This window comes from Choristoneura fumiferana, chromosome 10 (genome assembly GCF_025370935.1).
Source record: "Choristoneura fumiferana chromosome 10, NRCan_CFum_1, whole genome shotgun sequence".
Lineage (NCBI taxonomy): Eukaryota > Metazoa > Arthropoda > Insecta > Lepidoptera > Tortricidae > Choristoneura > Choristoneura fumiferana.
Window position 1 is genome coordinate 5,082,087 of NC_133481.1, and position 25,544 is coordinate 5,107,630.

Genomic DNA, 25,544 nt, shown 5'->3' on the forward strand with positions numbered 1-25,544 from the left:
TCCTAAGAAAGTGCAGTAATGAATTAATTCTTAATTGGGAAGGTCATTGTAGGATTGCTGAGCGGCGTAGTTGACCGCGGCGCGCGCGCAAGGCACACGTGTACTAGAAGTGAACCGCTTCTGCCAATTCGAAATTCGAATATAGGGCTTGAAGACTTCGCTTAGTTTTACATGTGGCCAGGAGCCTTTTGCGTGGAACTTAAACCATTTTACCATGTTGTCGAAGCGAATCGTGTAGAATAAGATTTAGTACCATCCAAGATGCCTTTGTTACAAATCCCTGATAGAGTGGACATGTCGTTATCAATCCAGTAGTATCAGGTGTATTCCCATTCTGGTGCGAGATGAGGAACGAATTCACGTGGATGCTATTTCTGGTAAGAATCTATTTATTTTTATTTGTTACTAAACTAGATCGTATGAAAGACTATGTCGATGAAAGAAATGTGATGAAATTGTTTTTGTTTGCCTTTTAGGGGTTCATAGTTTAAGATAACGTCAGTGTCTGGTGATTGATTGACTTTCTTTAATGATCCGGAACAGGGCTTAAGTATGTATCCAATACTCTGTATTTTTTTTATTTAGGTACTTTTCACTTACGTTAATGAATCCTTTAAACAAATCGGTATGCTGACGCTGTGTCAAATCGAACCTTTCTCGTAAGCTTTACTTTATTATTAGACCAAACCTTTTCAGGCGCCAGGTACGCGATATATGTATGTATGCGAGCACCTATCTCCAACAAGACTGCTAGGTGGTACTAAGTTTTTTTCTTTTTATCGTACAGTATCTTTTATTCGGCGGACTTATAATTAGAAAGGGAATCGAGCAGTACTGTCTTGCTTTACGTAGGTACTTTATAGTGGAACGGTTTGTCTGATTATATTATGCTATTACGCAGGTGTAGATTTCCTCACGATGTTTTTATTAAACACTCATGAGATATCTCAAATATAAATACCTAACCTTAATTATTGTACCTACTTAAACTGCCCGCCCTAGAGTTAATCGAGTACCTACCTATACATAAACCCAAAGACCCTTTGCCCGCTTCGAAGAGTATAATATGTTGTACCTATTATAGTTTTATATCCGTGCAGTAGGTAATTGTACCACGGTATTTTTTAAACTCGTTTCTCAAAAGGAAAAAGGATAACGCTAATTTTTTTTTTCAGTATAAAGGTAATTTTGGGTTCTTCTTACTCAGAATAACGAGCTCACATTGATTTTGACGAAGAAAAGAAATGACACCAATTTGGCAATTTTCCATAAAGAATTTGTGTCCACACAACTCTTATAAATTGTATCAAAAAAAGTCACAAAACTGACGAAAAATGGGGACACTTTTTTCTTCGTCCAAATCAATAGTGCTATTACGATTCTGAGTAAAAAGAATCCCAAAGTTACCAAATTCTGAAAAAAAAATGCGTCATTTAAAGTGAATGCCCAAAAGCGAAACCCTTATCAGGATCACACACAGATATAGGTAGGTACCTACCTACTTTTAGGTATCAGCTAGGACCTATTAGTTACCAACCTAGCTGCTAGGTAGTATGCGGTTGGCCAGCAAAGGCAAGTCTCGAATGTTATTCCTCATTTACTAGATCACACGCCGCAACCCAAGGCCGCTAACTCATAACTGTTTCATAACACAGCTGCTTAGGTAGTAAGTACTAGTGATAAGCAGTTCCTTCCTCTGACGAAAATAATTCATTCATTGTGCAAAATAATACATTTATTGAGCAAAATGTGTGTAGGTATGTGTATATATAGGTACCGGGTGTGGCCTGTAATATAAGCAAATAATTAAAACATAGATTATACTCGTCAAACTGAACAACATTAGTTCAGCGACTTTTAAAAATAATTCGTTTTTTCATTTTTGTTACACTTTAAAGTTTATTCGAAGAAGCAATGTATGTAGCGTGTCAGGCGACGCAGTTGTGTTCTAGGATGGCGTATATTGATAGCAGTATTTAATTTGTATGAAAAAAGGAAAATAAAAGACTCCATTACTTTTTAAAAGTCGCTGAACTAATGTTGTTCAGATTGACGAGGACGATCTGTTTTAATTTTTTGCTCGTTTTGGGTACAGGCCGCACCCGGTATGTAAAACTTAAGTTCAGTTCATTTCTTCATTTAAGTCATAGGTAGACCAACTGGGTTCAAAAGCAATCAACAACATCGACTGTCGATGTCGTACGTTACCAGAAACCATTTAAGAATTAAGTTCTCATTACCATGTTTGTTTTTACTTCGCGTAGCTACGTTGATTATATTGAATGAAAAATTAATGGCATTATATTCAAGAAGAATATGACAATGCAAATATTTATACTTGGAAACCATCTAGTTCGTTATAAAATTGACACTGTCTTAAGCATAATGGCGTAGAAATTATCTTACACTAGCGGCGGCAAACATACCGGACGTGCTACAGAAACGGGGGAGCCTCCACAGAGTACATTGAATATATAGAAAGGAGTCTCAACAACTACCTTAGGGTATTTTATTCAAAATTTAGGGTACTTTTTAGGGTAAAATTTTTCGAATGAGATGTACGATTTCAAGAAAAAAAATACTGCACATGATTATAGAAGCCAAGAATGTTTCGAAACGGTGTAGTAGTTTAGCTATTAATTGTAGGCAAGGCTAGAATTACAATATTGACTTGTCTATCGCATTGGGCATGCCTGTAATAATAGATTTAAGTTTTGCAAATTATAAAAATAAATATAATATAAATAAATAAATATTAGTTTATTAATAAATTACATTTATTTGCTTAGTTTTTATTTAAAAAAAATTAGGGTAAAAAAAATTAACTGCCTAATTGAGGGTACTTTCGCGTAGCGTTAAGGTAAAAAAATCTGAGGTGGCAACACTGTCGCGCGCGTAATCCACACATGGATCTTACAGTTGAATAGCAATTCCTGGACTTTAATAAATCTCGTTGATGTTGCGTTAAAAATCACCGTGCATAATTTTATAATTCTAAGCCCGATTGAAATTTGTAGATTTTATCCCTATTCTGTCCTGTGGGAATATCGGGATTAAAAGTGGCCTACATATAGGTATGTTTTATTTCAGACGATATCAATTTCATCTAAATCCGTCCAGCCGTTTTATAGGCTGATGATGATTAGTGACAGACAATTACTTATTCTGTGGTGACATTAATTTCACCGGCTGTCCTATATACTTCGAAGTGAATTATAATTTTAATAAGATGATAAATAAGTGTTATGTTGGTTGATCGAAATTGCAAGACAGAAATTTCTTTTATCCGATTAACTAGGCATATTCAAATTCGTCAAATCAAGGTCGTCTAGCATTTTGACAAAACATCTGTCAATTGGAAACACATTTCGCAAACATTATATTTAGCGTCGATTGTTATTCAGTTTGGTCAAATCTCGCAATCTAATTTCAACCCACTGATCGATTACTTCCATACTTATTGCTTTTTGGTATTTAATTTACATTTATTTAGAATAAAAAAAATGTAAGAAGTATAGTTTACATTCATTTATTCCTGGAAATTAAATTTTCCAGTTTCGTTTTTATTTTCACGGTTTTATTTTGAAATGATTTTTTCCAAGTTATTCAGAAATAAATATTTTTTTCAAAAAAACATGTTGAAATGTTTAGCCGTGTAAAATCGCTTGTGTTGTGTACCTCTTGTATAACTTTATAACAGTTTTAATCAAAAAAATGATATGGTATAGTGCAGTTACCTCACCTGCATTAATAATATCTGCCTCAGCGGAGCGTGCAAAAATATTTGACACGTCCTACCGGCTCTAGAGACTCTATCTCAAGAAATAGAGTCTTATCAGATAATACATTTATGCGCGCTTTGTTGTCTAATATCGGTATAAGCAAATAAACAAGTAATTAGGACTTACGTACCTTGTACGTTGGCTCTAGATTGTCTGGTCGACGCTTCGTTATAAGAAAGAATTAAAAACTGCATTATATTCTCGTGTAAATCAGAGTCTTGTTGATTAAAGCGCAAGTCTTTAGCACATTTCCTTTATTGTTTATCTCCACAGCTTTATACATACTCAAACTAATTACCACGGCAGGCACAATCTTCGGCGCTATACAGGTGTCTTAAATTAATCCAGAATACTTCGGCAGGTTTTGTTAGTTTGATTGAGCATGAAATTGACCTGTAAATGTCTCTTGTTTTTTTTACTGTGGTTAGTTTGGTTCTTACGAAATTTTCCGCGTTTTGGATCAAAAAACTTGAATTTATCTAACACCTACTTGTACTTAGACTGTTTATCGAGCGATTTTTATGAATTTTATTTATTTCGGGATGTTGGAAACGGTTAACAATTTCAATGAATTTTGCTGATGGTTTTCAGGAGCGAGTAATCAATCTAGCTTGGTCTTACTCCCGGGAAAATGTGCATAGGAGAAATTTGTGTCTGTACACCTGTCCAGTGGTGGTGTAGGGGTATGGCACGCAGCAAGGAATGCTGAGGACCTGGGTTCGATTCCCAGTGCTGGTCTCTTTTTCTGGTTTTTCTGTGCATCTATGTTTCAGTTTGTATACTCAGCGGCACAAAATTTGGCCCACTCTCCATACAAAATAACCTATTTTTGCATACATTTGAGGGCCAGATTTTTTGCCGCTCAGTATACTTTCGATACTTATATATTTTACGGGATGACCGGAAAAGTAACAAAAATTTGGAGTTGAAATAAAAAATACAAAAAGACTCCAAAAACCAATCTTAGCTAGTTATTAGTAACTTGGCTGGGGCTTATAGCTGTACTGATCGCGTCTGTCTACAGAATCTCCCTGTATGTAAGCTTAATTATTCCTCTGGTCATTACAAGTCCAATAAAATATTGCAATAACATGGCCCCAGCAAGTGGGCAGTGCCTTCGTTAAACGCTTAATAATAATGGCGGATGCTTTAAACCCTAAAATGTCAGTGTGATCTTTATCAAACTGGATCGCGAGTTGCGAGCGCAGAACGAATCGCTTCAGATGAGGGCGAAACTGGTCTACTTCCTGTTGTATGCACCCACATGACAACAGCGCATAGTCATTCTCATAATTCATCGATAGGTGTCTCTTTTTTAAAGGCCTGGTCAGACAAGGACGCATGTATCGATCCGTGAGTTGTATTTCTTGTGCAGCCTTTGAGCGATGATACGAATGTTAATTGTTACAATTTTGCTCGGACAAACAACGGGTACAAACAAAGGCGGCATTTCTTTTTAATTAAGTGGCGATAGTTAACTTGCAAATTTGACGAGTTAAGTAGACAGCCTAATAAGACGTCCAACAGCGGGTCTAGATAACAGTTGATGCATATAATACAAAGAAACTAGTATTTCAATGCGACTTGAACCATGTCTGGCAGTTGAATTAAAATTCTCACACTTCATTTCTGCGTCGCTAGACTTAGCGGTTGAAAATTAAGGATTTTGGTTGCATAGGTATAAAGTATGTATGTATATCCTAATCCCGTAGGAATATCGGAATAAAAGTAACTTATGCATTGTGTTATTTTAGAAACCTAGCTGTCTACATTTCAAATATCAACTAAAACCGTTCAGCCGTTTGAGCGTGAAATAAGCACTCACAAGTTTCGCATTTAAAATAATTGTAGGATTTTCAGCAAGTTCAATTAAAGCTCAATTTACATTTTAGTTCATACGGTTAATAACTACACCTAACAGACGTAGCTGTGGCAAATGTGGCATGCGGCTACATTTCGTCACTATTTACTCTAAAAATGCTCGTATCTCAATATCGATAACTTTTCTGGGTGAACTTTATAAAAATATTATTATATTATTGGTTTCAGATGGGATCTTTCAAAGTAGGTTAGGTAACTATATAGATATACCTACCTATTGTCGTTCCAATCTTTTATTTAACTTTTGACAGATCACGCACGTGAAGTTTTACAATAATTTTCGGTACAATGTACTACAGAGAATACCGTACTTCATGGACGGGTACCGCCCACTTAGTGATTTCCCATTCGTAATGAATGACCATAGACTATAAAAACCGTTTTGACGTAAATCGATTTTATAAATAAAACATAGTCATTTAAAATTATTGTGATTATATTTTATATCAAAATCATTTTAAAATAATAAATACATTAGTTAATATGCCTTTGAGATTAAAAAGTTAAATTAACTAAAATAGGCACTGTAGTACTATTTTTAATTATACCTACCACTGGCGTCGCTGCCGCGTCCAATTTTGCCGCTTCATAATTGACAAAATTACTAAATTACCGTCGGAAGTGATAAACATATTAACTGAACATAAATGGTTTATTTTAATATGTGAGATAAAGTAACTTAAACACCTGTGAATGTTTATAAAACAATGCAAAATGTTGAGCAAAAATAAAATATGAATGTGTTAAATCGATTAAAACTTCTTCAGGAATAAAATCGATTGTTAAAAGAAATCGAATCAGTAACGCATCATTTTAATTAGTAGGTACTCGAGCTGTCAAAAGTTAAATAAACGATTGGAACGACAATAGTGACAACTTTCCATTGTTCAGCTATGGTTGCCTATGCCGACGGTTGTATAGGTGAAAAACTTAAGTAGGTGAAGGACCTGTTGTATTTAGTACAGAATTGACATGGAGCTCAAGTCATTTTTCTGATTTGTAACGTCAATACAACGGGTCCTTTACGTTTTTCACCTATATACGCTTTAAGTCGCCAGAACAATGTGCGTTTGCATTAACATAAAATAAATCGGCCTAAATATGATTATAGAGATCCACGATTGTAAACTGATACTGTTACGCATCAAGGAAAGCTAATTGCCCGTACTAATCACAGTACATTAATCATTACCCGCGTAAAAATACCTAGATTCATACCTAATAATGATATAGTTGTTAGTATGTACCTACTAACGTGTGTGCCTAAATGGTCAATATCTATTTTTTTTTTGGGAATCGTGGAAACGGCACGGCTGCGACGATTTCACCATCAACGCAGTAAACAATCGATCTATCCAGGTCTTAGGTAGGTACTCTATGAAAACGCGTATCATCAAGTTTTAATAGTCCGGCTGAAGCTCGGTCACCTAGTGATGCCTAGGTATAAGTAAGTGAGGCATCCTAAAAAGTATTGAGAAAAGCAAGATGGTTTTTTGATACTGAAATCACATTTGAGGCTGTAAATAAATACTTAATAAATACTTAAGTAGTGTGAATGTTTTATTTCTGCGAAAAATACTGCTTCGATTTCAAAAGAAAAATTAGAACAAATGAGAAGGGATAGGTATGTAAGTGGATGGTACATAATAGTGATAGTATCAAAGTCAATAATAACTGGCTTAGCGATTGGTTCAAGTACATCAGTACGTATACATCACAACTGTCAGTTCTGTAAGACTGCGATCCCCATCTCGCCTTTATTTCTTTGAGATCAAGTTCGTTATCATCGCTCGATTTATTTGCATTGGATGTTAAAATACCGCACGATCTGGTAAATCAGAACTGGTTTCCTCGCCTCATATAGCCCTGGAGCCCGCCTATGCGAACTTTTATAAGCACAATAAATTGTAAAGACAAAGAAGCATTTTTCTTCACAATAATGCTCCAACATAAACCTTATGTTGCAAATGTTAATAAGTAGGTAGGTACATTTTATTGCAAGCGTCTGAAACTAGACCGTGTGATTAGGTTGTAAAAAAAATACCTACAAATTAAACTATTCTGGTGATCATTTTAGATTCAATGAACTCGGCTAGACGATTAATTTAAATTACATGTAACTTAATTATAAACTTGGATCCTTGTAATCGACCCCGAGCTGCTTCGCGGATATGCTAAAAGACCTCCTTCGTCTTCTTCTTATCCAACTGAGACAGGAAGAAGTCTACCAATGGTACTACAGTATGTAACATAGTTACAGGTCTTGTTTCAACAAGTTGTACTTATGTATGTTCTTAGGAATTTCTGTGCCTAGCCTTATCTAAAACCTGGTCTTCAGAAATAAGTATCTTTAATTCCCACCTTTTCCTGTCATCATTAGACGTTCCATCTTGGTAGCATTTCTGCGAGCAATGCGTCCAAGGTATTGCGTAGGTATAACGCGCTGCAAGCAGGTGTCAGACAGAGGCATTCTCAGTTTTCAGTTAATCCAGTTCCAGGATCCAGAATCGAGATGACTATTCCTTCCAGAGAATTCTTAACAGACGCACATAGTTATCCAGAGTTCTTAAGGTTGGCTTTCTAAGAAGTAACAACCCAGATAGACCAGGTGGAAACTTACGTAGGTAAACGATCTGTACCTATTGTATGTAGTACCTAGTGCATAGAATAATTGATAAGGGACTGAAGTCATTTTTTAGGGTTCCGGAGCCAAAATGGCAAAAACGGAACCCTTATAGTCAAAGTCAAAGTCAAAATATCTTTATTCAATTTAGGCTCTAACAAGCACTTATGAATGTCAAAAAAAAATCTACCACCGGTTCGGAAAAACCTCTGCTGAGAAGAATCCGGCAAGAAACTCAACGAGGTATATATATATATTTTTTTTTAAAACAGATTTACAATATTATTAAATGATATGTATACATCACAAGTATTTAACACAACTTTATTTTTAACACAGTAGGTTCGCTATTTGAAGGGATCGCTAATGCGGATCGGAATTATTTCCAAATATCCCTGTCCATGATATAATCATTAACTTTATAATACGCCTTTGATATTAATGTCTTCTTGACAATAGATCTGAATTTTGTATCCGTTTCATTTATAATATTTTTTGGAATTTTATTATAAAACGTATGCAATTTCCCAGAAAAGACTTTTTGGTTTTAGCCAGTCTGTAAGATGGAACTTTAAGCTTCCCTGTGTTTCTAGTAGCCTTGGCTTATCGACGTTAGTGGGAAAATCACATATGTTCTTCCTAACATACATGATTATTTCAAAAACATAAAGCGACGGCAGGGTTAGGATATCTGTTTCCTTAAAAAAGATCTTAAAGATTCACGCGTCTTCAAATTATAAATTGCTCTAATTGCTCTCTTTTGTAAGATAAAAATTGACTCAATGTCTGCAGCAGATCCCCATAAAATAAGGCCGTACGAAATAATGCTATTAAAGTAAGCAAAATACACCAACCGTGCCGTCGCCACATCGGTTAGCTGCCGTATTTTCCAAACTGCAAAAGCAGCAGAGCTCAATCTACCCGCGATTGCTGTGACGTGAGGTCCCCACTGTAGTTTAGAATTTCAATAGTTTGACCATTTAACTTTATATTAGAAACTGAATTCGAGCTAGATGAATTTATCAACGAGAATTTAATACATTTAGTTTTCTTAGGATTTAGTAACAAATTATTGGCAGCAAACCATGCGGATATCACGGACAGGGTTTCATTGGGCTCAATGAAGTCGGTATCTTTTCTACTAACCTTGAACAGTAAAGACGTGTCGTCAGCAAACATAACTATACCCGACTTTTGGCTTACCATATAAGTAAGGTCATTAACATAAATAAGATACAGGAATGGGGCAAGAATGGATCCTTGAGGCACTCCCATTTCGACCACAGATCCCTCCGATACCGTTCCGTTAATCGCTACCTTTTGCTTTCTTTGTGTGAGGTAAGATTTAATGAGTTCTAAAGCGAGGCCACGAATGCCATAAAAATTTAACTTACAAATTAAAGTATCATGATCCACACAATCAAAAGCTTTCGAAAGGTCGCAGAATACACCTATAGCGTCATGTGATTCCTCCCAAGCTTGCAATATGAATTTAACTAAACTATGACCCGCGTCTGTAGTAGACCTGCCTTTTGTGAATCCGAACTGCTGTGGATGCATGATTTTATGGGTATTAAAATGCGAGATCATTTGCGTCAGCATTATTTTTTCGAATATTTTGCTAAACGCTGATAGGATGGACACAGGACGATAATCAGAGGGATTATCTTTATCACCTGATTTAAAAATAGGAACTACTTTACTATATTTCATCAAATCTGGAAATACGCCTTCATCTATACAGCTATTAAATATAAATGCTAAAGTTGGAGCAACGACATCTAAAATGGAATGTAGAACCTTAACTGAGACGCCCCACAAGTCTTCCGTTTTTTTTACTTTCAATAATCTAAAAGTCTTAATGATGTCACAGGGAGAGACATGCGTGAATTTAAAATTACTTAAGTTTGGAATAGATACATTTTGTTTTAAGAGCGATTCAGCTAACTTTGAGGAAGACGCGAGACATTTTGTCGTTTCGATGGGGATTTTAGAGAAGTAGGTATTAAACTCGTTAGCTACTTTAACCGCGTCCGTTTCTAATACGTTGTTAATCTTTAATGATATAGAGGACTCCGCGTTCTTACGTCGACCGGTTTCAGTATTTATAATTTTCCAAACTGTTTTAATTTTATCATCAGAGGACTTAATTTTATTAGTTACATGGGCTGCTTTTGCTTTATTACATATAATTTTGAATAATTTTGAATAATCCCTGACATACTGGTGGAAACGTTCATCAGTGGTACACGATTTCTTATCATAAAGATCATATAAGACGTCCCTACTCCTACGTATTCCGGGTGTAGCCCATTCATTGAATGATAGTTTGTTTCCTATTTTAATACGTTTTTTACTACACGTTTTATCGTATTCCTCGCATACAGTATTTAACAATATCTTGAAATTTTCGTTTGGATTTTTAGTATTTACTTTTAAATTGTTTACTTTTTGCGCGATGTTTGTTTTGAGACGGTCAAGTCTTTGTTTGTTCAACGGCCTAATTTCTATGGTTTGATTAACACCGCCCCTAGCCCGAGGTAACTTCACTGTTTGAGCTTTGTGATCCGATCGTACTCCACTGATAACAGCTTTTTCTAAATACTTACAAGTTAACCAAATGTTGTCAATACATGTGGCCGAAGTGGTTGTGACTCTGGTGGGTTCATTAAATAAGAAATTTAAATTAAAAGATTTTAAAACAGAAATAAACTGGTCTTTTTCAACGGATTGTGATAAAATATCGATATTAAAGTCCCCGCAGACCACCAGCGCTTTATTACGTTTTACTGATTTCCTTAGAACATCTTCCATAGTATTTATAAACAAAGGAATACTCGAGTTTGTGGTCTATATATACATAAAATTAAATACTGTTCCGTTTCCGCAGAAGCGATCTCGCATACACGTTCAACAGAAAGGCTGGACAGGTCTTTGCGTTCTTTGAACTTTAAACCATTTTTCACTAATATGAGAGACCGCCACCTGCTGCAGATTCTCTGCAGAAGGCGCTGGCTATTGCATAATTATGTACATTAAATTGCATTGAATCTTTTTTTAGCCAGGTTTCTGTTAAGCAGATAATATCTAAGTTTAACTTTTCAGAGAGTAATTCTAAATCTAATATTTTGCCAGTGAAGCGATTTATATTTTGATGTAGAAATGATAGACTACTTTGCTTCTCTATTGTCGGTGTAGGTAGTTTAAAGACACATTCGCGCTTGAAGGTGTCGTCCTAACAGGGCCGGGGGAGGGGGGGTGATTTCCGAATACGGAATTAATATAACATGCTAAGGATTTAGCAAGCTTGTCGGGGTCAGTCGGTAGTCACTAATAACATTATTAGTGTCAAAAAATAAAACGTCACTATGACGGCTCGTCATCTTAAACAATAATTTGTTTAAACGATATAAATGATTATATTATAGTTTCACCATGTCTGTCTATCTGTCTGTCTGTCTGTCCGTCCGTCCGCCGCTTTGCTCAGGTACTATCAATGCTAGAAAGCTGTAGTTTTGCACGGATATATATATAAACTATATATTATTTTAAAAAAATCAGGATGGTAGTAAATATATCAAACTTTCAAGGAAAACTATAACGGTTAAGTTTGCTTGAGAACTATTAGTAATTTAAGAGTAAATAGCAGCCTAAGGTATAAAATATACCTAAACTATGGAAGATTCCGTGTAAAATACGAACGGAACCCTATTTCGGGCGTTTCCGACACGCTCTTGTTCTAATGAAGCGTTGGCTTCTGTATACGAACCCGTTACTACTACATACAACGGGTATTTTTTTTCACTTATAATGTTCTAAATTTCAAAATATAATTCCTTCCAGAATATACCTAATTAATGCACTAAAGCCACTGAAACCATTTAGTTAGTCAATTATTGCCAATTATCGGCGGCCGTCTATCTTGCATCGGTTTTAAAAGGCGGAGGCTACTGCTTCGTTTTTTCGCTTATCTTTACAGTTGAAAAAATAAAACTTGCAAATTGCAAGTTGAACGTTTAAAACGTTTCAAGTGATGAATTAGGTAGGTACTGCGAACTTTCGGTAAGCAAACTTGAGTAAAGCAGTAAGTATCTCTCAGTTATGCTATTGCTACCTACTCGTATATATACGCAAGTGCCCCCGAGACCTCTTAGGGTCTCCTCGCACACATCCAACGACGCGGAATCGGCAAAAGTCGCTAGAAAAAATCTTTATGTCTACGCAATAAGAGCATGGTTCGGCTCAGTTGGACTCGGATCGGCTCCGCCGACGCCTGCCAACGCGTCGACGTCTTTTTCACTCTTATTTCATAAATGTATTTATTTATTTTAGGAAAACAAACAGCTTGAAATAATACATAGTATAAAAGACAATGCTCGAGGGCTATGGTCGGGGTTTCTCTGCGGGATAGAATTAGAAATGATGATATCCGCAGTAGAACTAAGGTTACCGACATAGCCCGAAGAATTGCGAAACTAAAGTGGCAGTGGGCGGGGCACATTGCTCGCAGGACGGATGGCCGATGGGGCCAGAAGGTTCTCGAATGGCGTCCGCGGACCGGGAGACGAGCTGTCGGTAGGCCTCCAACAAGATGGAGCGACGACTTGGTTAAGATCGCGGGATCGCGGTGGATGCGGAAAGCACAAGACCGGTCTGAGTGGAGAGCCTTGGGGGAGGCCTATGTCCAGCAGTGGACGTCTTTCGGCTGACATGATGATGATGATGATAAAAGATAAAAATATTACAATAGCTACAACAGTTTTCACTATTAATATAATAAGAAACATAAAATGCTGTTCAGGCAAGACAAAAACCACATAAATGATCTTATTATGTATATTTTATTATTATTATTGCAAGCTCATATTGAAAATATAAATATCGGGAAATTGAGTGTTATAATTCTTGCATGCTTGAACGAGAAGTCTGTTTCTGGCATAAGCAGTACCGCTAAAGGGAATGGAGAATAATTTGGAGGAGCGAGTTCGACGCTCTGGGCAACGTAGCGAAATCTTAGAAAGAAGGTATGGCGAGTCAATAAATCCATTGACAATTTTATATCAATCAATTTTGTTTTTTTTTACATTTGGTCTTTTTTTTCACGACGCCTTTTGAGTCACATATAGGAGGGGAGGGGTCAGGTTTGTGACATAGGAACAAAATAATTGCAATTTTCATAGAAGTACGTGTGACACGGGGGGGGGGAGCCAAAATTGGTGGGGCGTACTTTATGGATAGCTCTTACTTACCGTTAAAAGTATATGACCTATAGCCTTCATACACTGCACGGCCTGCACTTCGAACCTGTTCCCATAATTTATTACTTAACAAGTTGAGCCACGAAAGTCAATGTCACTTAATATAAGTACTAAAGTCGAAAAGTCACCCAAATCATTTTAATAATTCGGATTAATCGCTTATTGTCGAATGGCCAGACGCAGTTAGTAGTGGTCGGCCTTCATGAGGCTTTAGCGTCAGAAACGTTCTTTACCCGAAATAACTACACGTTTTTAGATAAATAATGTTAACTGGACTACCGAAAGTGCAACGGACATCGGTATTCGTGTTGTATTTTTATCAGTTAGTTAAGAAAAGCATTTAAAACTGAACTACTCACTTGTAGCAACCAAAATAAAATTAACGCATTCACTGCCACCGACGCATATATGCGTTTTCGGAAGTTCATCCAGTCCCGCTGTCATAATTATTCATACATCTTGAACGCACATGTGCGTCGGTGGCACCTGTGGAAGTCAGGTGGCAGTGAATGCGTTTAAAAACAAACGAAGAAAAAAAATACAAAAGTATTAAAAGTAACAAAAAATTTAACAGAGTCCAAAAGTCATGTAAGTAAATAATTTTCTTCCAGTTTCAAGTCTGCCTCAGCACGAGTCAACAGGAGTACCTAATAGATGTCCAATAGAGATAGCAATGTAGGTTTAGTAGACGACTATAGGTCCACTTCTGCTGGTTCGTGCGGAGGCACCGACATGCTGGTAGAAAAATATTTTCTTATTTTTTTGGAGTCGTTTCAATTTTTATTTGGTATATTATACCGGGTGTGGCCTGTAATACGAGCAAATAATTAAAACATAGATCGTACTCGTCAAACTGAACAACATTAGTTCAGCGACTTTTAAAAATAATGGTGTCTTTAGATTTTCCCTTTTTCATACAAATTAAATACTGTATGCCATCTTAGAACACAACTGAGAACTGACGTCGCCTGTCACGCTACAAACATCAAGCATTTTGCTTTACATTGCTTCTTCGAAGAAACTAAAGTGTACTTAATAAAAATTAAAAAACGAATTATTTTTAAAAGTCGCTGAACTAATATGTTCAGTTTGGGGAGTACGATCTATGTTTTAATTATTTGCTCATATTACAGGCCACACCCGGTATTACATAACGGTAAATTAAGTAGTAAGGTGCCTATAGATAATCAGGTAGTTTCTGACCCGGATCTGAAGGGATAACAATTGATAACATATTTCTTCCTACGCTAAAATGATCTATAACTGCCATGACTAGAGTATGTCAAGGGCTTTAGGTTCACTATTAAAGCCGGTCAAACATGGCCCAGTCTATCGTAGAAGCAGTATCATAACTTTCCTACAGCTATATGCTTATACCTGGTAAATAATCTTCCACAAATCCCATTCGGTATAAGATTAAAACCTGCTTAGGTACAGTCGACGAAGTTGAATCACGTACCAGGGTGGAACCTATGTGTTGCATACTAATGTCATGAAGATATATACATTTGTCAAAGAAATCATAGCGAAATTGATTATGAAAAGGTTCCACCCTGGTACGTGTTTCTGTTTCCTCAACTGTACAATTTTAAAGACGTCCATGCACAAATAACTTGGAAATTTCCTTTATTTACTATATAAGACAAGGCCATTAGACAACATACCAGAAAGATTGACTATCGTCGACGATTAGTTTAGGTACCTACTCCAATTATCCTATCCTATCCTGTCTAATATTATAAATGTGAAAGTTTGTGAAGATGTTTGGATGTTTGTTACTTTACGAGCACATACAACAGCTAAGGGCATTATACATTGCATGCATTATATTTCTATAATGCGGACAAAGCCGCGGGATAAGGCTAGTTTAGCACCTAAGTAACGAAAAGACTTGCAATAATTCGATTAAATCTCCACACTAGCGCACGCACAGAAATATTTATTTTGTATTTTATACATTTTAGTAAGGTAGACGTACGAGTGCTCGTCACTGTCCCAATATTTGGCATCTTCAATCTTATGTCATTAGCAATAGAGATGACAGCAGGGTGTCGTCTATTGGGTATTAGCGTGTCGAGCACTCGGACGTTTACTTTAAATTGTGGCAGGTGGGTAGAAACGAAACCTTGAAAACGCTTTATACACGGTAAATTATACTTAATAGGGCCAATCGACTTTTTTACCGACACTAATCTGTCCGCGACATTTTTCAAACAATTGCAGATTTTTGTAAGTTAACATGTTTTTTCTGTAATTTAATAGATGGTGTACATGAATACATGCCATCCTACGTAAGTTCAACCTATTAAACCATGAAATATCTTGTTGGAAGTACGATTTTTTGGTAACGCCAGAGACATTTTTGGTAACGCAGGAGACTCCCAAAGTGTCGGTAAAATAGTTGATTGGCCCAATATCCAACAACCTGAGCGGATGAAAATAGAGAATATATTTACTCAAGTCATTCTCGTTATTAGGTTTAAATTGTTTTATTTTCCTTTTTACGAGTAACAAAACATGAACAAAACCTGGTTAATCCCGTTTATACGGAAATGTCAATATCTCCACCTATAGTTCAATCAGATTTCGGTTTAGGTAAAACTTCTTCTGATAGTCATAGCTGAAGAGCTGGCGTATTTAGCCTTTTAGCATTAGTCTTAGTAAAGCTCTTTACATGGTATCTTTAAAAGAATAACGTGATCGATAGACAGACAGACAAAGCACAGCATAACTGGCATAACCCACTATAGATCGACCTGAAGGCGCACATATCGATACCTTGAGGCTGAAAGGAAAGGGGCTCAAAGGGCGTAAAGGACATTTGAGCGTAAAGGCACTCTCACCGGCAGTTTTTTTCTACAACAACAACACCATACAATACCATAGGTACTTTAAAATTGCTTCTAGTACAGTACCAAATGATTAATTGGCCGCGCTAGGTTAAAGTTAAAGTTACAATTAAAGATTGCTTTTCGGAATAGAGTTATGTGACCTTCAGGTTTTCACTGCCACGGTGCGCGCGCAGGTCAGCGCATGCTTTAGCTTAGGGTTGCCATCTTGAAGTTCTGCCCGCAGTAAAGAACAAATATTGAGGTTTTTCGCGGCGTCATCATTTTTGAGAACTTACGGACTAGAAACTCAAAAATTTCGAACCAAGTGTCAGATTCTAAACGTCTTAGACAAGTTTTAATTAGTACTGCAAAACACCTTAGTTACATTGCATAGAAATTTACTTAATTTGTCCTATTGGACTTAAAATGGAAATCAAAATTTGCACATTGTATTATATCGCTAAAATCGCTTAAAAGTTGAAAATGATTCTAACTCAAAATGGCGACCCTGCGGCCTAGGCAGTGACGGCGGGACATCTATTTTGAATTAAGAAAGACTTGCCAGATGAGATAGATTGTCAATAGACGCAGTGGAAGCGTTGAGGAGAGTCGTTAGCAGTAAGATGCAGTATACTCCGAATAAATAAAAGTAAATAATATGACGGGGAATTTTTATAGTACTCGCTGGCAACCCCGGCCTGCATCTAAGTCGCCAGTGCTCGAAGGCAACTATCACTTCCTCGCACGGCCTTCCGTAACTTTCTGTAGGTGATGGATGGTTTTAAAGTTTGAACAAGTTTTTTAGGTTTCTTATTTTTCAGAGAGAAAATATGAGGTAGATATACAAACTTTTTTTGGCTGCATTATAAATTTGCGGTACTACTCGCATTAGGCCAGTTATTTAAATTTACAAATTAGGTGGGTACATATTAATCATATCAAAATACCTAGGTTATCTGTTGAAAAGAATTATATATAATTAATTCCACACGCTTTTTATCGTATGTCTACAGCTAATACTGCATTTGATTTGAGTTATCGGAGCCTTATTCAATACTCCCAAGTGATATCGCAGCAGCGTGAATGAGGCGTAGGTCATCAATAGAAGCAGCATCACATACGGAAATGGGCGAATCAACTTTTTTACCGACACTAATCTGTCCGCGACATTTTTCAAACAATTGCAGATTTTTGTATGTAAACATGTTTTTTCTGTAATTTAATATATGGTGTGTATGAATATATGCCATCCTACGTTAGTTCCACCTATTAAACCGTGAAATATTTTGTTGGTAGTACGATTTTTTGGTTACGCCAGAGACAATTTTGGTAACGCAGGAGACGCCCAAAGTGTCGGTAAAATAGTTGATTGGCCCAATTACCGAGACCCGCATCACCAGAGGCTGCCACTTAGACAATACGACCGCCGGTGGCGTTTCGCAGCCATATCACTTGTAACGTATCGAATAGAAGCTCGGGTAGGTGGTTCGATACACATCATATCGCGTTATAATTATAGGTACACATAGGTATACGACACTAGCAAAATGACGTTGTCTGCTTCCGCTGTCGGTGGGCGCGCACCGGCCCAAGTAATGCGGCTTGTCAGTCCGAATGCTGTTATTTTTTGCCTCTAAATTCCGATGAGAGTAGGCAAGGACTCGTAGCTTGAGATAAAAAATAACTTCTTTATCCTTGTTGCCGTTTTATTTTAATCTTTTGGACGCCAAGCCTACCTAAATACCGACCCTAACCAGTAATTAGTGTTCTTGTTTTCGATGTTTTTTGTGGCATGAGATCTACGTCTTTAAAAATAAAAAATATGAATATTGTAGAATAGAATAGAATAGAAGACATTTATTCACATTCACAAAGACACAAATACAACAAAACTAAAAAACAACAATTAACAACAAACACAAATAAAACAAAACTAAAAAACAACAATTAACATCAAACACAAATAAAACAAAAGAAAAAGAAATACAAAAATTAAAATATACGATGTTGTGTGTCCCCGCAAAAGTGAAACGATTTGTCATGTTTAGTTATACCTATATGTATTTATGACTTGTGTATAGCAAGATAACGTCTCCAAGTCCAGAATTAAGCTGTAATAAAGCTTGATGGAAAATGACTATCTATCTACCATTGTGTGAAAATTACTATTAGGTACACTGTTTTTGTGAAGAATATATATATCGTCGCCCGATCGTAACATCTGCCAGGCCAGATCATGGAATTTCTAGGCATATCATGAAACACTGCCATTTCATGGATGCCTAAGAGTTGACCAGGCATATCATGATGTGCTAGCTAAGGTACCTAAAATAAAATACGGCAGATCGATGCAAATTACGTATTACGGGCATATCGTAAAGTAGTTGCTTTCCTGACCACTGATCAAATTCACGTCACTTGAGGGTCAGGAAAATTAGGTAGCGAAGCGAGGAGTGTTAGGTTAGGTAGGTAAGGTACACTTGCGACCATAACGCGCAAGCTGCGCGAGCAAAGTGAGCTGGCCGCTAGTGGCCGGCGAAGCGCCAGGACCAAATAAAGTCATTAATCTTGAGTCAGTATCAAAAGTAGCTGGTTACTTTTTACCCGACTGCGAAGAAGGAGGGCTTTGTGTTTGACGCGTATGTATGTCTATTCCTATGTCCTCTCGTAACTACTCAACGGCTGAACCGATTTTTATAAATGATACGTCATTGGATTCGTCTTAATGACGCGAGTGACACTGTGGCTGATTTTTGGCGCCAAATAGTAAGTTTTCAAAAAATGTTTTTTATTCAAACCTATCGAGTGGGGTATCAAATGAAAGCTAATAATTAGCCCATTCTAAATATATATATATATATGTATATAATCGTTTTAATGTATCATTTTCACAGAAAAGTGTGAAATAAAACATTACATTTTTAAAAATCAAAAAACCCGACTGCCTTGAAAAATACTAAAAAGAAGGAAACAGTCTAGTGGGCTAGAACTTTGTTAAGTAGCTAACTTAAAGTTCAACAGTCGGGACCCATTTCAATCGTGACGCTCAAAAATTCTTACCTAATGGGTCCCGACTGTTGAACTTTAAGTTAGCTACTTAACAAAGTTCTAGCCCACTAGACTTGTTTCCTTCTTTTTAGTATTTTTAAAGGCAGACGGGTTTTTGTTTTTTTTTTTTAATTTATTGTTTTATTTACTCTGTCACAATAATGTGACATAGTAATTTTGTATACAGGGTGTGGGCTGTAATAAGAGCAAATAATTAAAACATAGATCGTACTCGTCAAACTGAACAACATTAGTTCAGCGACTTTTAAAAATAATGGAGTCTTTAGATTTTCCCTTTTTCATACAAATTAAATACTGTATGACATCCTAGAATACAACTGACGTCGCCTGTCACGCTACAAACATCAAGCATTGCTTCTTCGAATAAACTTAAAAGAGTAATAAAAATTTAAATAACTAATTATTTTTAAAAGTCGCTGAACTAATGTTGTTCAGTTTGAGTGAGATTATTTATCATTATCATGTTACAGACCACACCCGGTACACAACTACTAATTCGTATGTTTATGTTAAATGTGTTAAGTTTTTCTTTTTAATTGTTTTATGTACAGTTTAAATGTAGGTACTTATCTACATATTGTTTATTAACTTTTTTGCAGGTTTTGTAGCTCATAATAAATATGTTAAAATTTTGCATGCCTATAAGCCAGATCATAGTGTGCATAACTTATTAACTGTGGCCTTGCAATAAAAATATTTCATTTCATTTCATTAGCACATTTGTCAGTCTTGTATGGCGCTAAGTACGTGGCTGTGAAACGACAAAGTACAAAAGTAACCAGCTACTTTTGATGCTGACTGTACATATATAATATCGAAGACTATGTAGTTTCGGGTTATTGGTTTCCGGTATCCTACTTAAACGTTCTGGTTAAACGTCACTAGGTACAATGATGAGCTTGGAAGGTTATTCCGATGTTAGCGTGCCAAATAATGAAATGTCTAGGAATTTCATGATCGGGCGACGATATATAGTATATACCTACCTACTTACACAAAATATACAATCATATCTACATACTTGAACTATTTTTTGTGCATTGTGAATATGGCGTTATAGATAGTTTTCATGGATATTCAGGAGCTGTTTCACCATCCATTGATTAGTGTTATCTGACGGTTAAATGTGATGCCGTCTCTATTTGTTTTGTTCGACTAGACTTAGACGGCATCACATTTAACCGTCAGTTAACACTAATCAATGGATGGTGAAACAGCCCCTCAATCTCATTTCTGATTGGTAAGTATCTGTAAAAACTGATGCGATATCAGTGGATTTGCACCACTGATTGCATCTGATTGGGTCTAGCCTGCGCCCGCGCAGTGCAAGGCCGTCGCGCGGTCACTGCCACCCGGGCACTACTCCCGGACCAACTGGCTAATGAACACTCTCAGTGCTTCGTTATCCGCTTAATTAAGTCACAAAAAATAAACTAGTAGGAAAATGTAACACTAATTCACTAGCTCTGTGCATTTAACACAAAGAAATTCGTAGTCGTAGCCTTGATTCAGATATGTTATTAACGGAATCCTACTATAGCTTCGCTGACCGTCTGTCCGTCACAGGGCTGTAACTCTAGAACTTTGATTGATATAGACAGCTGAAATTTACAAATAGTGTGTGTTGCTACTACAACAAAAAATAAAAAATATGGATTGTCGGCCCCATACGAAAAACGTATTAGATAATTTTATTTACTAAATTTAAGTGTTTTCGAAAAAAGTGCTGAAAAAAAAACAAAGGAAAAGTATCTATGATACAACACCCCCTGATGAATACCTAGACATTCTCCGAAAATATTAGTTTTCTTGTTTTATTTATAGAATCGCTGACTTATTTACTGTTTTTGTTATTGCCTGACTTTAGTTGAATACCTACTCCTCGATGGCGGTTCAAATAGCATAGAACATTATATTAAAATAATGCGGCGGTATTTAAATATTGGCACTTGTCGGATAAAATTATGCCCGAGGTAGATACAACAGCTTACATTGACATTAAAATACTGCATGCGGTACGTCATCAATTTCGAATGCGTGTGATACTTGTGTGATATAAAATCTACTTTCTGTTTCACAGGAGAACCAATAGCACATAATTTAACAGGTCAAACCGTGTTTTTTACAGCTGTTACTTAATGCTTTATACTATTTAATGTCTGTTATTGCTCGTATCCGGATCGTGATCATGTATACATATGTAGGTAACTCAGTAACTTAAGTACCTTCGAGCGTGAAAACATTCGGCGTGAAATTTTAATTTACTTTATTATAATTACAATACATTTTTCAATTATATAAATATGAACATAACAAAACTAGGTAAGTAGGTACGGCTATAGCTGGGTAAAAGCATGATCGAATCGCGCACGTCATTGAATTTTAAGCCTTATGCGTGTGTTAATTTCCTATAACACTGAAAACTATACATACTGATGTAGTTACCTAAATCTATAGCCAAAATAAATAAATAGAACATAGGAATCTGGTCTAAAAAGGTCTGGTTTTTTCAATCATTTTTTAGTGATGGATATAAATTTAATTGTAGGTTCTTTTTCTTACAAATGTACGAGTATGAAGTTGAAGATCCAACATAACTAGTAGGACCAAGATGATAATTTAATGACTGATGGCCGGGCTGGTAGTTTGTGTGGATCTTAAATTATTTAAATATTCAATGTCATACCTACATAATCATAAATTATTTTTCATAAAAATACTTTACTTTTAGGTACCTACTGCAATTCATGATGTTTTCAATTAAATATAAGTTTTATAACTAGTTAAAGTTCTTAATAATTTCATATTCATACGCTGCAATAAGCCATTTTCATTAAACTCCTTTTTTTCAATTCCAGCTACTGCCGTTAGTAATGGTGACATCCCGAGCGGTGCGTGAAGACGGTGTGTACGACGGCAGCGATGACTTCGACCAGGAAACTGCGACGGAACCCGAGGACATCCCTCAAACTGACGATGGCGGGGTGATATCTGTAAGCATAACGTCATCGGTAGCTATCGACCGAGGCACGGGGAAGTCACAAAGAAATCTAGAACCCCTCGATGACTTAGTCGCTGAACCAGTTTCTCTAACTCCTGTCACAGCAAAACTCAAGCCGAACACCAAAGCGAGCAACAAAACAAAAATCGAAAAAATTACATCTGAATTAGCAGGTGCTAATATAGAGTTTATAAAACAACTCCATTCCAAAAAAGAAGCGAGAGGAACCAACCATCTAGAAGCAGTCCATCCATTTCAGCTGCAAATCATGAATATCATACCAAACGATACTAACGTTGTAGATCAAGGCAACGTTAATGTAAATAATGAGGAACTTAATGAAGCTACGGTTAATATACCATTAGGTAGATCAGTAGCGCTGTCGCCGTCCTCGCGAAATTATATTCAAGGTCTGTCGCAGTCGAGTGAAAGGGGGCAGGGGCCGAGATTGACAACTGTTAGTTTTAATATAGCACATGACACGCCCAAACCGATACCTAATTACCATGAGCACAGTCAGCCGGCACCTCAGGCATTTCCGGACCTCCAACAGATGTTTAATCAAGCGCCGAAAATATACAGTCAGCCAGCGAAAGTATACAGCGAGCCCGCCAAGATCTATAGCGAACCGGCCAAGGTATACAGCGAACCTGCAAAAGTGTACAGCGAACCGGCCAAAATATACAGCGAGCCAGCTAAAATATACAGCGAACCCGCCAAGTTCTACAGCCCGGCTGCCTCGCTAAACCTGCCGCCACAGAACGACCCGATGACCACTGTGTGGGACCAAACACAGCCGCCAACAACCCTTGACGCCTCAGTGCCCACGACACCTGCTTTATCTACGTCTGCGCAGCCCGCGGAGTACGACATAATTGAGCACCAACCGGAAAAATTTTATGAAATCAATGAAAAAGACAGCGTATCCAGTGACGGCCGGATGCATGGTCTCCAGAAGTCACCGGAGAACTGTAAAGACGAAAGCTGCAAAGTGGGGTACGTGGTGCAGGGACGACAGTACCGGAAGTATAGAGTGGAGGAGAAGACTTCGGACGGGTTCATCGTGGGGGAGTACGGGGTTGTGCGGAACGAGGATGGCGCGCTTCGCGGCGTGCGTTACACGGCAGACAGCGGCGCCGCCACCCCCCGGCTCATCTACGATGCACTCATGAAGTTCCTACAGCTTTAAGCGTACCTACAGCTGGAAATACATGCCTGTAGCTCGCACATTTTCAGACGAGTAGCTGGCACGTGTACGCCATTCATTCTTCATACAAAGAGGTATGACACTAGTGAGCAATCTACTTGCATGAAAACGTGCGAGCTAACAGGCATGGGTATGTATTCCCGGCCTACCGTACCTAACCGCTTCTGTCGTCTCCTGCTAACGCAGATCTACGTCAATTTTCCATCATATATTTTCCGGTAAACGACCGCTTAAGAACTGTTCAGATACGCGTGTTTATGCTGTAAACATTTTCATGTAATTTTTCTTGAGTAGCTATCCTTGATTCTGAACCGTGTGGTTCTTGCAAATCTGAACAGGCTCTTAAGTATTCGGAACTATTAAAGGGTGAAAATTTAATAAATAATTGGATATTGTTAACCGGTAGATAGCCGAATAAAAATTACTTGAGTTTAAATATTTCGTTGTGCGTTACGTATATTCAACAAAGCCCTTGTTAATAATATCTGACAATCTAGTGCAAGTTTGTCGCACAAAGAAACTTATTCTAACCACCAGCGTTAAACATTGTAGGGCAAACCTTGGCTTATCGGTTATACTTGGTAATTCGGTGATACTGCGTTATTATCTTATGTTGAGCTCACAATAGTGAAATGCAAGCAATTAAATCGCTGGCAAACCGGATTTAAGATTTGCGAGCATCAAAACTGACAGCAGCCATCGATTTATCGATTTTCAAAAATAAAAAAAGCAGTATCAGTGATACTGTATCACCGAATTACCAAGTATCACCGATAAGCCAAGGTTTGCCCTACCAAATTTGTAACTCCAAGAGTTGTGACTATTAAATACATAATTACATATTATTATACAGAAAAAATCTGTCGCAGTGCCTCTAAAGGTCTCAGAACATCGCAGGCCTAAAATGCGAACATCTTCAGGCACTGGCCAGGAACTGGATACCAGCGGACAGCGGCGTTTTCTCTGTTCATAGCGTGTGCCGCCAGCTAACCACTGTGCAGTGCGCGTCTCGGCCGCACAATAACAGGCGTTTGCCGCTTCAGTCTGCGGCCTACAACTTGCATTGGGAAAATGCGATCATAAGCACGATTTATTAACCAGCTTAAGGGCCGATTAACCTTTAAAATGTCAACGAACATAATCGTAATCGTATGGTCATAAATTGGTAAACAAACAATGCGGACGTTTGTACCATATATTATTACGATTCGAGCTGGCTTTATCTACTTTAGATAGCCAAGTTAACATTGAAAACGCGCTCATGGCGTGGTTGGACTACACGCATTTTGATTGTAACTTATTTTTTGTTAAGTGTGCCTTGTGTAAAAGTCTTACATAATATAGAGGTTGCCTAAAATGCCAGTAAGAGTTGGTAAGGCTTATCCTGCAAAAGAAAGGAAGTCTCAATTTAATATCTCTGTTTTATAATACCTTTAGACATAGGTAGTACCTATTTGTAGTTCCACCAGAGTTGAAGTGATTACACACACACAGCTACAAAAAGAATTGATTGCACAAAAGGAGAATGAATGAAATGAATGAGTAAACGTCAAAATCCTGCTGTCATTCACGACATGTTCTTGTATGCGTGACCTCAACTCTGGTGGAATTACGTATAGTCGAATTAAAATTCCAGAGTTTTACTAAATTCCCACAAGAATTCCCTAAAATTACATAAGTAATTTTCATTTACGTTGTACGAGTATGATGTACATCTGTGCAAAAAACATATTTCTAGACATTTTACATGGATCCGACGACAATATCGAGATAAAACAGGCTTTGTGTTACTCCGGACATTCAGCCTACCAAATTCAAGAATAAGAATGGTTTATTGGCTGATAAAATAGATACACATACCTACAGAAACACTTAATACACATCCATGCCTA

The 25,544-nt window shown here is 37.1% G+C and overlaps 1 protein-coding gene across 1 annotated transcript; it reads left to right on the top strand.

Annotated features, from left to right (window-relative positions):
• The first annotated feature begins 49 nt into the window (after positions 1–49).
• LOC141431886 (uncharacterized) lies at positions 50–25,511 on the top strand. The gene is made up of 2 exons (XM_074093169.1): positions 50–377; positions 22,303–25,511. The coding sequence occupies exons 1-2, from the start codon at positions 345–347 to the stop codon at positions 23,632–23,634; spliced, it is 1,365 nt and encodes a 454-aa protein (XP_073949270.1). The 5' UTR covers positions 50–344; the 3' UTR covers positions 23,635–25,511.
• Positions 25,512–25,544: the final 33 nt, after the last annotated feature.

Bases quoted from the DNA above. Each gene is read 5' to 3' on its own strand.
- LOC141431886 (XM_074093169.1), top strand. From the start codon at position 345: ATGAGGAACGAATTCACGTGGATGCTATTTCTG. The intron at 378-22,302 runs GTAAGAATCTAT...TTTCAATTCCAG, and splicing joins TCACGTGGATGCTATTTCTG to CTACTGCCGTTAGTAATGGT.